Source organism: Piliocolobus tephrosceles, chromosome 18, assembly GCF_002776525.5.
Source record: "Piliocolobus tephrosceles isolate RC106 chromosome 18, ASM277652v3, whole genome shotgun sequence".
NCBI lineage: Eukaryota > Metazoa > Chordata > Mammalia > Primates > Cercopithecidae > Piliocolobus > Piliocolobus tephrosceles.
Window position 1 is genome coordinate 22220911 of NC_045451.1, and position 12350 is coordinate 22233260.

At 43.0% G+C, this 12350-nt stretch overlaps 1 protein-coding gene across 1 annotated transcript; it reads right to left on the minus strand.

Annotated features, from left to right (window-relative positions):
• Window positions 1–485: 485 nt before the first annotated feature.
• On the minus strand, window positions 486–10593 carry ST8SIA3 (ST8 alpha-N-acetyl-neuraminide alpha-2,8-sialyltransferase 3). The gene is made up of 4 exons (XM_023218301.3): window positions 8412–10593; window positions 6910–7032; window positions 3945–4502; window positions 486–1420 (listed from the first exon to the last, which is right to left on the minus strand). The coding sequence occupies exons 1-4, from the start codon at window positions 8588–8590 to the stop codon at window positions 1138–1140; spliced, it is 1143 nt and encodes a 380-aa protein (XP_023074069.1). The 5' UTR covers window positions 8591–10593; the 3' UTR covers window positions 486–1137.
• Window positions 10594–12350: the final 1757 nt, after the last annotated feature.

Consider the following 12350-nt stretch of genomic DNA (forward strand, 5'->3'; position numbering starts at 1 on the left):
AATGATCACACCTCAGCACTAGTCACCTGGGAGCCTGGCCTGGCCAAGCTCCTCCTCCACTTTAACCCAGCTGGAATGGGTAACATGGTTACTGCACTTTGGGATACACAGAATTCCATAACAACTTCTAAATATTCTTCTTCCTTTTCCTTTATGTGTCCCAGGGTCTTAAGCTAATTCATTGCCTCTATATTCTGAGAGCACACCTAGCCCAGTGCATGGGTTGGGATTATGGGAGGCACTAAACTTAGGCTGGAATGGCCTTACAGATGTGGCCACAGTGCTATTATTTGCCATAACAATGCCTACGTCAAGAGACACAGTGCTACCCACAACATAGGCTTTCTGTGTGATCATGAAAGATACACTGCCTTATATCCCACTCACCACAGAGGGACCATCCTGCTGTAGAATGACTGAATGGACTGGTGAGGACTGCATCAGAGACATTGTTTTAAAAAAAGGAATCACAAGGGGGTCCATTGTGATTTGCTCACTTTGACATGAAGCATCAAAGTTACCCAGAACCTTAAACACATCAAGTACAAATGCAACACATACAAGCAAAGCGAATTCAATAGGATTCCTAGCAAACTATTAAACTGCAAGGTGGTAGGGCAGGGAGTAGTTGCAGAGAAAGGGAGTGAGATGGTGACAGAGACAGAGATAAGGAAATAGATAGAAGATGAGATATGCAAACCAGTTTTTTACATTTCCATTTTTCAGAGTCTGATCCCACCAGCAAAACAGATCCTGCCCCAGGTGGCCAGAGGCCTCTGATTATGAGGACTATCTGAGCAGAGCTGCAGAAACTATAGCTCTAGTCCTCATGAAAATGAGAGGCAGTTTATTATTAAAATCCAAACATGAAAATACTTCAAACCATTTAGTTAGCAGCATAGTTCCAAATGCAGCATTCCCTTTATCAATCAAGTCTAAACCATGTGGCTTCAGTGCATCTCTCCTGCTAAATCTGCTAAAACTCTTAAAAGAGCAGTGCAAAAGAGAAAAGACATCTTTCCTTTTAAATGGCAGACAAGCCTTATAAGACATTCTCTAGGGTTCTATTCTGAAGACTATTCAATTTGATTTGGGGCACTTTTTAAACAGCCATTTGGCACTTTCCGTTCGGAGTTCTTAGGCACAGTGTGACAGAGTCAGCTTGGTGAGCCCTTCCCCATGCATTCGGTACAGCAGCTGAAACTCAGCAGGCAGCTGGTGGGACTCCTGCCACTTGGTGGTAAATTTGGTTCCTTTTTTGTCATAGTAATGGTATGGAAGATCTTCTCTTGTGTTGGGGTCAAATCCAAAAGGCCAAAATCCATACAAGTGGATCTCTTCACATATTGCTGATGCAAGGGTGTACATAAGAATACCTGTGCTCAGCCGTTTAGGTGACAAATGTTTGTTTTTCCAGTACCTGTGGAACAATAAGTACATGTGGATTCAAAGGTCAGCGATGAAGGTTTCAATCAGCAAGGTCAATCTGACTGGGCTGGGTAGTGGATTTGTTAATGTAACTTAAATAGTGCTTGCTTTGAAATTATCTTTTAGGCGACCAAAAACAACCTCTGGGAACAACTGGCTACATAATTTGTGAGATCCAGCAAGAAATAAAAATTTGGACTCTTGGTTCAAAAAGTATTGAAAATTTCGAGTGCAAGAGCAAAGTATTAAGCTAAGTGTTGGGCCCTTGTGAGTGTGGGATTTCCTGGGATCATACTGTTTGCACACCTTTGAAGCTGGCCTTTGAAGCTGCCCCTGGGTTTTTCTAAAGAGTGGTGTGGCTCTGACTCAGCGGTGACACAACAGAAGGCCACCAAAAAGAATGACTGTGCTTTTTTTACATAAAGGGCTCTTGGATAGGGTAAAGGAGGTCGTTTAATCTAAGGGAAACTCCTGTGTCCCTTCCTTTCTCAAACCTAGAAATAAACCCTTCATTCGGGGTTTAGAAAGACTGTGGAGGCTTATTTTTCTTCTCTCTTGTAAAAAATTGTATTCCTTGCTTCTTTGTCTTCTAACTAGGGATTCCCAAGCACATCTTCAGCATGCCACAATCTGGCACGCTAAATTTTTTAAATTCAGAAAGTGTGTAAGATACATTAAATGTAAATAATAAATTATAGGTATTAGTCGTTCCACATTTAAATAATATTAATACTCAGAAACCTTCCTGCTGACACCACCAAATATTTGAGGCGTCTCTGTGGTGTGTGTATCATTGGAGATGCAGGCAGAATGAAACTGTTCATTAGTCAGGTTTCTGTGGACTGTATTTCCTTCCAGTTTTCATTGAACCCATGTATTTTTTTGAGGCCTGAGTGGCTGTGAAACATTATGATTAACTCCACTTTTGTGGCAGGCAGCCACACAGGATAGTTTCCGGAAGTTTCTAAGCACATGTAGTTTCTTATTCACTACTTGAAGGTTTCAAAGGTGAACCTTTCCCCTTTCAGATGAAATTTAAAAGTTCAATCTTGGTTTTAATATTCCTGTCTAAGGAGCTAGAATGACTCTGACAACCCTTTCGGTATAGTCAAACTTAAACTAAACAAAAGGGGAGCAAAATGAGGAGATCAAAAGACCATGGGACAGGTTGGCAGGAGACCTGACTTCTAACTCTGGTCTTGCTCATTTAAGGCAGTGACTTTGGGTAAATAACTTCTGCTCCTTGTACCTTAATTGATTCATCTTTAAACTTAGGAGTTGGGCTACATTACCACTTAAAAAGGTGACCATATATCCTGGGGAACTAGGACAGTCCTAGTTTTTCAGTTATCTGTGTTGCAATTATTAATAGCACCCTCTTTCTCTCAAAGAAAAAGTTCCAGTTTGGACCATAAATTATGGCATCACTCTACCACTGAGATACAAACCAGTTTATTAGGCTGTAATTCTTCCTCCTATGAGAGGTCAACTAAACAGATCTTACATCTTAGGAGGCTACAGGATGGGGAAAATCTATTGTGGAACAAAGATCTTGAGAATTCTCTGTTTACCAGGTCTCCCAGAACCCACCCCAACTTATAGTAATATCTAGGGCTATGTTAGGACACTGAGGCTACTTACATAGGGGAAACTGAAGTTGAGATAATTTTCTCCAGATGAGTTAAAAGAAAAAAACTCTACAATTAATCTTGTTTTATAAAATGCCCTGGACTAGTGGTTCTCAATTCTGACTGCATATTGGAATCATCAGGGGAGTTGTTAAAAAATACCAAGTACCTGGTCTCCACCTTCCTGCCCACCAGATAAATTATATTAGGATCTCTTGAGGCAGAGCCTAAACAATAGTATTTTTAAAGCTCTTAAGTGATTATATATACAACCAGAATTGAAAATCACCAGACTAGATGAAAATATTGCATTTCTGGCTGATCTGTCTATCAAATTCCAAGAGGTAACAATATGCTTATAGAATACTTTTTTCATGTTTTTGTCCTAAAATATCAGATTATAAAGGCAGATTGTGCAATTTATGATTTTTCTAGGTGTTTTGCTAACCTTGGACATCTACAAAACACAAATTTAAATCAACTTCATTGTTTCTGAAAAAAAAAAAAAAAAAACCACTTGATTTGTCTCTAATTTAGCCATTGGCATTCCTGGAATATAGTTATCTATTTAGAGAAAATTCTTGATTTGTGGTGATTTCCATGACTGCTCCATAGCCCTACTACCAAGGGAGAGGACAGAGAAGAGACAGGAAACTGATGAAGCACCAATCTTTCCATCTGACACTTGGTTACCAGCTGTGGGTAGATGGAACTTCTTAGCTAGAATGATTAATTCATTCACTCATTACAAAAGGTATGAGTTTCTTCTAACTACTACTAAACTCACCACAACAACTAATGAATTGGATGGCTCCCACCCCCAAGAGATTTACAACACTGATTTGCCATCTGGTGGAGTATGAGTAAAATGCAATAAAATATACACACCTGTTGACATGTTGCATTATATTTCCCGGCCAAGCCAGTTGGACTTTTAACTGACCTCTGTGTTCAACAAAAAAGTCAACTAATGTCCTGGTCACAGTTGCTGAAGTGTGGAAGAAAAATGCAGGGATCCAAAGAATGGCCCCATCAAGCTTTTTTAAACTGAGGAAAAAGTTGTTACGGTCCTGAATAGTCAAGAGATTGTTGTAATATTTTTCCAGGATGCTGGGGTTGAAGGTGGTAAGGTTGGTTTTTCTTCCAACATCTCTTTGGAAAGCCTCCGTAGGGGCAAAATTGCAACGGAAAACAAAATCTGATTTATCTATTTCTTGTCCACACTGGCTCCCTGTCAGGATCCCACTATTTCCAACCACAGCACAAATATTATAATGCTTGTTCATAATGGGTGACACATCTGGAAGCAGTGACCGGAAGTTATTGCTAATAGAGAAAACATATTTATGGCTGGAATAATCATAGTGCATCAGTTGTCCAATCCGAACACTATTCTTGGTCAAAGAAAAATTTTTTATTACATCGACATGCTGAAGAATTTCTTGCCTAAAATAAAAAAAAAATTCATGAAAAGCATTCCATTCAGAAGAATTGATTTTTCATCTTATGTCTTATGCTGACATTTCATTCAGAGGGAATCTTAGGCTCATTGAATCCAAAAAAGATTATACATACATAATTGTGGTCCTTGAAGGGAGGACTGCTTCACAATCTTCGCATATTCTAATCTTTCAGTCAGTTTCTGAGTGTATTCTTTGAGGCTTGTAAATGTAACTTACAGTTTTAGCTGCCATACCTTGGTTTTCTGCTCTAGATGATTGAGTGTATCTTATTTGATCAGCAGGGAGGTATAGAGCAAATTATGTCAGAAAATACAGGGAGACAATTTACACAGGCCCGAAATAGCTCACATTAATGCACAAACATTAGTAACACAGAGTTTGTAAGTAGGGTCTACTCGTTTGCTACTGGACTGCAGTGCTCAAAGAGTATCAAATATCATTGGTGTCCAAATAAGAGCCAAATAGATATGAGTCAGGACAGCACTATCTATTACTGAAAAAGAAGATGGTAATAGCAGTGGGTGTAGCTGAATATTTAATACTGATAATGAGATGATAATCTCATTAAGGTCCTCTGAATAATGAAACAGGGAGTTTTTTCTACTTGATTATATAGAAACACAATTTAATTGAAGAAACCTAATCCTTAGAAAACAAGGCTATTATAAATCCTGAAAATACGTCCATATTCTAACAATTCACTACATAAATAAGGCAAGATTGATACTTAGAACTAATTTCAGGTTGCTTTCATATTAAGCTTTAAGTAAAATTAAGTATCTCTTCTTAAAGTTTTAGCTATTTAAAATATTCAAGAGAGACCAGTAACATGCTACTTTGCTGCTAGATTCTCCAATGTTAAGTAATCCCATTGAGTTTCTTGTAACTTTTGCCTAAAATGTAGCGGGAATGAAATGAAATGCTTTGCATATCATCACATTGCTTGGAATTTTATTTTAAAAATGACTTTATTCTTCAAAACAGAGGCAACAGCAACTGAAATCTTTGAAACTTCCCAAGTTACCAGTACCATTCTTACAAGCTGTTAAAAAAGTAAGGCAGATTTTAAATGCTACTGGTAAAAATTTTATTAAAGATTGTCTAATTAATTAAAATGAGGGAAGTTTTGAGAAAAAAATATTCTTCTGACTGGTCATTTGGGTTACATAGCCTAGTGTAGGAAGAATATTTTTTATTGAGTTAGAAACATGTTCTGGGGAAAGCTAGAATGTGTTCTACCCATGAAAATGTTCTGGGTTGACTATAAAATTAATATTGAATTAAAGCCCTCCCAATTATTTAAAAAAAAAAAAAAACACTTCCAGAGTTTTAGAATTGATCAATTTTCATGAACTAATTTATAATTAACCATAAGTATTTTTAAAATGTTAATCTTAATCATATGACTGTATGTTGACTTTTCATCTAAACAGTATTTTCATGAGACCATGAATATCCACTGAATTTGTTTTAATTCTGCCCGTAGATTAAACTTGTAAAAGAGAGAGAACAAGCAATACTAGAAATGCTAAGACCAAAACACAACTCCCTAAATAGAGTGGTTCGTAAAATAAGTATTCACACTTCTGATGAATACACTAGATGGCTCACATCCCATTTAGCAGTATAATAATCCCACCGTGAAGGAAGGAGTAATGAGTTACTGTGGTTTGCTAAGAGTAGACCAGAATCACTGAGTAGAATAAATACATTTTAACAAATCTCATCCTTCTTCCTTCCACCTAAAAAAACAAAACCCCAAAACCATCTTACCTGTATAAAATGAAACTGCTACAATTAGTGTGAATTAACTTAGCTTTACAATAAGTAAAGCTGTAAAGACAATGAAAAGGCAAAACCAAAACAAAACCATAGTTAAATACCTACATACATTTGGGCCAGCATTTTCACAAGTAATTTGATGGAGACAGATTATGGCATTTTCCGTGTGTTTCAATGAAACAATACCATTTTATTCTATTTTTCAAGTTGTTTTCAGTGACGCAATGAAAATGCATTGGGTGGCCTTTTTGCAACTAACCTTTTGTCTGTTTTTTAAAAATAGATGGCTTTGGTAGTACTTGCCAGACTTGTTATCTGTAAATCATGGTGCTCAGTCAAGCCCAAGTGAAATACCCTTTTTTTTTTTCTATTCACATTGGTCCTGATGTGTCCTTTTTGTGACAGGACACTACATACTCAGGAGAAGCTTCCTGATCATTGTTTTGGGCAGTCATGCCAAGAAAACAATGCAGATACACCTGGTGGTGAGGGTGGGGGGTATAGATGTTTGTTGTTTTAGATGTTTTTGTTTGCTTGTTTTTGTTTTGTTTTGTTTCGAGCTCTAGAATTCTTAAAAGAACCTTTTGGATCTTTTCCTCCTATCCTACCTTTGATGTAAAAACGCTGTCCGATTAAATGTCCACTTAGAAGGTTTCTCTTGGAGTTCCTGGGTGAGTGAATTCGTAATGGGCACAAATGACGGGTCTAGAAACTTCAGCGCAAATTGTGACCTGGAGAGGAGCATGAGCACAGACAAACGTGCTGGCCTCAGCTCGGGGAAGCCAAGGTAGCCATTAAAGTCCAGCGGCCGGGGCGGCGGCGGCTGGCACGCGCGCGGGCTCCGTTCCGTCCCGGAGCCCCTCTCATTTGGTCCGCCCTCTGCTCCCACACACACCCGAGAGAAAGAAAGAAAACTAGGGAACCCCATCTGCATTGTCCATCCCTCCGGGTGCCGGAGAGACCATAAAATGGCCGTCATGCGGAGAGCAGGGCGCACGCCGGGCGCAGGGCTGGAGCCCGCGGCGCTGCGAGGACCACGGAATCAGCACCGCGGACAGCGGCCGCCCCGCCAGCCTGACCCGCTACGCCCTTGCAGCCCCAGAGAATTGATTTTTGGAGAAGGGGCAGAGGAAACCTGAGACCCAGGGAAAGGCTGGGGGTGGTTCCTGCCTTAACCTCTTCCTTCCCGAGCCCACGTCCGATTTCACTTCCTATAACTTGGCTGGGGGTTCCCGGGAGCCGCCGGCCAACTCCGCTTCTCGGTCCAGGCGGGGCTCCTCTGGGTTCCTCGCCTCGGTCCCAGCTTCGACCACAGGTGGCACTTTGTAGTTGCCACCTGCCCGTCAGGATGCCCCGCTGGGAGAGCTCCCGGGGTCACAGGTAGGGGCGGGGGCTCTCGCAGAGCTGCGTCAAGCTGCGCCTGGAGCCTTCTCAGTCCGGCCCAGCGCCGGGCTGTGACTCCGACCTGGCGAGGGTGGGCGGCCCTTACGAGGCTCGCTTCCCGCAGGGGGCGGGGGATGCAGGAATCCCGGAAAGGGGGGGGGGGCGGTGGCAGCGAGGGAAAGGGTCGAGGGAGAACGCCCCAGGGGCTTCCTGAGAATAAACTCGCGTGTCCTTTGATAGGGCTGGAGGAGGAGAGGAGGAGGGAGCGAGGGGAGTCCGGCGCCTGCGCCATTAACCCGCCCGCACCGCCCCGGGCCCGGCCCGCGGAGTCTGAGGACAGGGCGCGGGGAGGGCGCTCCCCTCACGCCAGTCCATCTCCGCTCGCCACCCCCTCCCGAACACACACACCGTCTTTCCCTCCACCCTCACCCTCCTGAAAGCCTCCCCCAACCCCCATTTCTGAAATGAGGGAAGGGATGCTGAGGAAGAATACGAGAAATGCAATCACATCGATTTGGACAACAGCTTCTAGGGGCTTTGGGTTAAAAAAAAAAAAAAAAAAAACAGAGGGGGAAGGGAGAATTAGAGAGAGGAGTGGAAAGACCGCGCAGTTATCTGGCCCAAAGAGTGTTGGAGAAGCCAAAACACCCCTCCCCCACGTCTCCCCTTCCCCAAACACCCCAGCAACCAAATTCCCGAGGGCGCTAACACAGAGGCCCGCACTCACCGGAATCCCGCGTGGAACATGTACATTCGGGGCGCCCCCGGGCTGGCGTACTTGGGAGTGGTGAAGATGTTCTCCTTTTTCAGGGACACGTAGCTGATGAGCGATAAAATCAGCAGGGCGACGCTGAGCATGACCAGCCCCAGCACACTGGCGACCCGGGCCATTTTGCAATTTCTCATCCCGGGCTGGGCTGGGTTCAGGGAAACCGGGGAAATCGGTCCATTGAGCGGCCAGCAGCTCGCTGGCGTGTGTGTGTGTGTGTGTGTGTGTGTGTGAGCGCGCGCGCGTGGCGGAGGAGGGGGACCCGGGCGGGGGCGGGGTGGCGACAGGGGCCGGGGGTTGGGGCCGGCAGGAGTCCCGGAGAGCAGCGGGACCCCCTAGGCAGGGGCGCGCGGGGCCGGACGCCGAGCAGGAAGATGGAGGGGCTGCGCGGCGGCGTGGCGAAGGAGCGCGCAGCGCCGTGCGTCCCCGGCCGCCGGCTCAGGCTCCCCCGCGCGTTTCCAGCGAGGCTGCCATCTCCGCCGCCGCCTGCAAGATAAATGTGATTGGAATAATGTTACAGTTCGATCTAAGCACAGGATTTAATTAATGAACTCTAATCTCCCAAATAACCGGGAGGGGGGGTGCAGGAGAGGGAGGAGTAGGGGGAGGTGGTGGAGGGAAGGGGAATGAGGCTGGCAGGCTGCAGCCCGCGCCTACGGCCTCCCCGGCTGAGGGTGCCGGCGAGGTGGCTGTGGGGAGACGAGATCCCAAACTCAGTTTAATGGACCATTCATTACTTTATAATATCACGGAATAGGGAGACAAATAACCGGATTTGCTGTCCTAGAGTATAAACAACAGCTGGGTGCTTCTCAGAGAAGCAGGGAGAATGGTTTTTGGAAGGCAGCTGTTTAAAAGCATGTACCCTCATGCGGGGGCCCTGGCCCTCCGCCCCCTGACCCTCCACCCCAAAGGAAGTTCCAAACAGCATCTGGGCCTGCCTGCCTCGGGAGCCCTTAAAACCTTCTTGGAATTTGCCAGAATGACTCCCCTGTCCGCCTTTTATGCCCACCACATACTTGACTTATCACTAAAGGGTGGGTAGTGCCTAGCAAAGTTGCCAGGTGACCTGTGAGTGGGGAGGGCCTGCCTTCCTCTCCCCTTTTCGTCTTCCAGTGGAAGCACAATGTGCTTGCCCCTGACTTGACCGGGCCTGGTGAAGTCAGCCCTGGTTTAACTCTCCATTGCCCACTCTTCAGGCCCATCCCTCAGTCCTGGCCACCTGATGGATTAGGTGGCCTGAGCCTTCCAGAAGCTGACGCCATTAAAAAACACAGAATCTTTTTATGAAGGAGCCCAAGAACCAAATAAGAGGCTGCCGCTGAGAGTGGAAGGAAGACACACTAACACTTTGCATTGCTTGACCTTAAATTTATTTTAGTATATTCACATGTTTCTTGTTTTAATATCCATTAGAAATACAAATTAATCCATTTTCAGTCATGCAGTTGGGTGCTCAGAGGAAACTCGCATGTTTCTTTTACTCTGTACTTTGCAATTAGGTTATGGCCTCTGCCACCCTACCTTTACTCTTGGCTTGGTACTCCCTAATACTGGTCAATAAGCGCTAATGAAGAGAGCTAGAGGTGAGAAATTGGCCTTTGATTTCTGATAAAACAAGTTGAGATTTTTCCAAGGTGGTTATGACTTCTTTCTCTCCTGAACTTCTTGCCCTGTGGGGTTTCATGGACCTGATGTTATTATCTGTCTGGGGTCTGTAAATTCCTTGAGGGGTGAGCTCCTGGATTGTAAGCTTCTTTAGAGCAAGGCTTGTCTTCCTTCTCCAATACTGTCTCTCACACACGTCATGCTTGCTAGATGTTTGAAGACCTGATGGGCTCCCTTGGGAAACATATCTGTGTGGTTGTGGACAGTAGCACACAGAATGCTCCTATTTGTTTCCAATGACAAAGGGGGTCACTTTGTACCCACTAGACTTTTTGACCAAAATCTAAAAGTGTGTGTCAGAAGGACACAAATAACCTCCTTCCCTCCGTGGGGCTTTTTTATTATTTAAAAAAATTTAGAAAAGGCTTGCATGCCTGGATATGAGGAACACTTGAATTATATTTTTTTGAATTGCTATTTTTTTAAATGATTGTATAAGTAAGGTGTAAAATGCCAAAAGGGAGTAAGATCTTAAGAGAGCCATCTAGAATGACACCTGTTAGAAAAAGTCTTCTTGAACAAGAAATCAGGGAACATGCTATGGAGAGGCAACCCGGGGTAGTGTTACACCTTCAGACTCTGGAGTCAGAAAGACCTGACTTCAAAAGCATACTCTGGGTATTATCAAAAACACAAAAAATAACATATGCTGGCAAGGATGCAGAGAAGAGGGAACTCTTATACACTGTTGGTGGGAATGCATACTGGTATAGCCACTATGGAGAACAGTACAGACGCACCTGAAAAAACTACAAATTGAACTATCATAAGATCCAGTAGCCCCATTACTGGGCATTTATGCAAAGGAACAGAAATCAGTATTTCAAAGAGTTATCTACCACCATATTTATTGCACACTGTTCACAATAGCCAAGATATGGATCAACCCAAGTATTCAACAGCAGATGAATGGATACAGAAAATGTGGTATATATACAAAATGGAATCCCATTCAGCCATAAGTAAGAATGAAATTCTGTCATTCTCGGCAACATGAATGAGCCTGGAGGACATTATGTTAAGTGAAATAAGCCAGGAACAGAAAGTTAAACACCGCATGTTCTCACTCATACACAGAAGCTAAAAAAGCTGATCTCAAAGAAGTAAAAAGTAGAACAGAGAATACTAGAGGCTGGGAAGTGTAGGGGGAATAGAGGATAAAAGATTTGTTAAAGGATACAAAATTACAGCTGGATAGAAGGAATAAGTTCTAGTGTTCTATAGCACTATAGGATGACTATAGTTACAATAATGTATTATATATTTTCATATACCTAGAAGAGAAGATATTGAATGCCCCAAAAGAAAGAAATGATACAAGTTTGAGATGACAAATATGCGAATTACTCTGATGGGATCACTATACATTGTATGTATCAAAATATCACTATGTACCTATATATGTATGATTATTATGTATCAATTAAAATAAATGCTTACTCTGGCATCTATAGCCAGGTGACCTTGGGTAAGTTACAGCTTCTCTGTATTTCAGTCTCCTCATCTGCAGAACTGGGATAAAAGTCTCCCAGGGTTTGAGGGAAGATTAAACAAAGCATATAAAGGCCTTTGCACCCTGGCCTATATTAAGCAGTTAATAAATATGAGCTAACAGCTTGGGTAAGTTTTTAGTGTCTTTTTCTGTGATGCTGTAAATATCCTGCTACAGAGTGCATAGGAAAGGACGTACTTGGGTGAGATATTTTCTTGCAGAGAATAGCAAAGATCAAGAAACTCTTCAGTTCCCTTTTTAAAACAGCATAACAATCATGAAAATGGCCATACTGCCTAAGGTAATTTATAGATTCAATGCCATCCCCATTAAGCTACCAACGACTTTCTTCACAGAATTGGAAAAAACTGCTTTAAAGTTCATATGGAACCATAAAAGAGCCCACATTGCCAAGACAATCCTAAGTCAAAAGAACAAAGCTGGAGGCATCGCGCTACCTGACTTCAAACTGTACTACAAGGCTATAGTAAACAAAACAGCATGGTACTGGTACCAAAACAGAGATATAGACCAATGGAACAGAACAGAGCCCTCAGAAATAATACCACACATCTACAACCATCTGATCTTTGACAAACCTGAGAGAAACAAGAAATGGGGAAAGGATTCCCTATTTAATAAATGGTGCTGGGAAAACTGACTAGCCATAAGTAGAAAGCTGAAACTGGATCCCTTACTTACTCCTTATACAAAAAATAATTCAAGATGGATTATAG

Bases quoted from the DNA above. Each gene is read 5' to 3' on its own strand.
- ST8SIA3 (XM_023218301.3), bottom strand. From the start codon at position 8,590: ATGAGAAATTGCAAAATGGCCCGGGTCGCCAGTGTGCTGGGGCTGGTC. The intron at 4,503-6,909 runs GTAGGATAGGAG...TTTTTATTTTAG, and splicing joins ACAGCGTTTTTACATCAAAG to GCAAGAAATTCTTCAGCATG. The intron at 1,421-3,944 runs GTGTGTATATTT...ATTGTTCCACAG, and splicing joins ATAATGCAACATGTCAACAG to GTACTGGAAAAACAAACATT.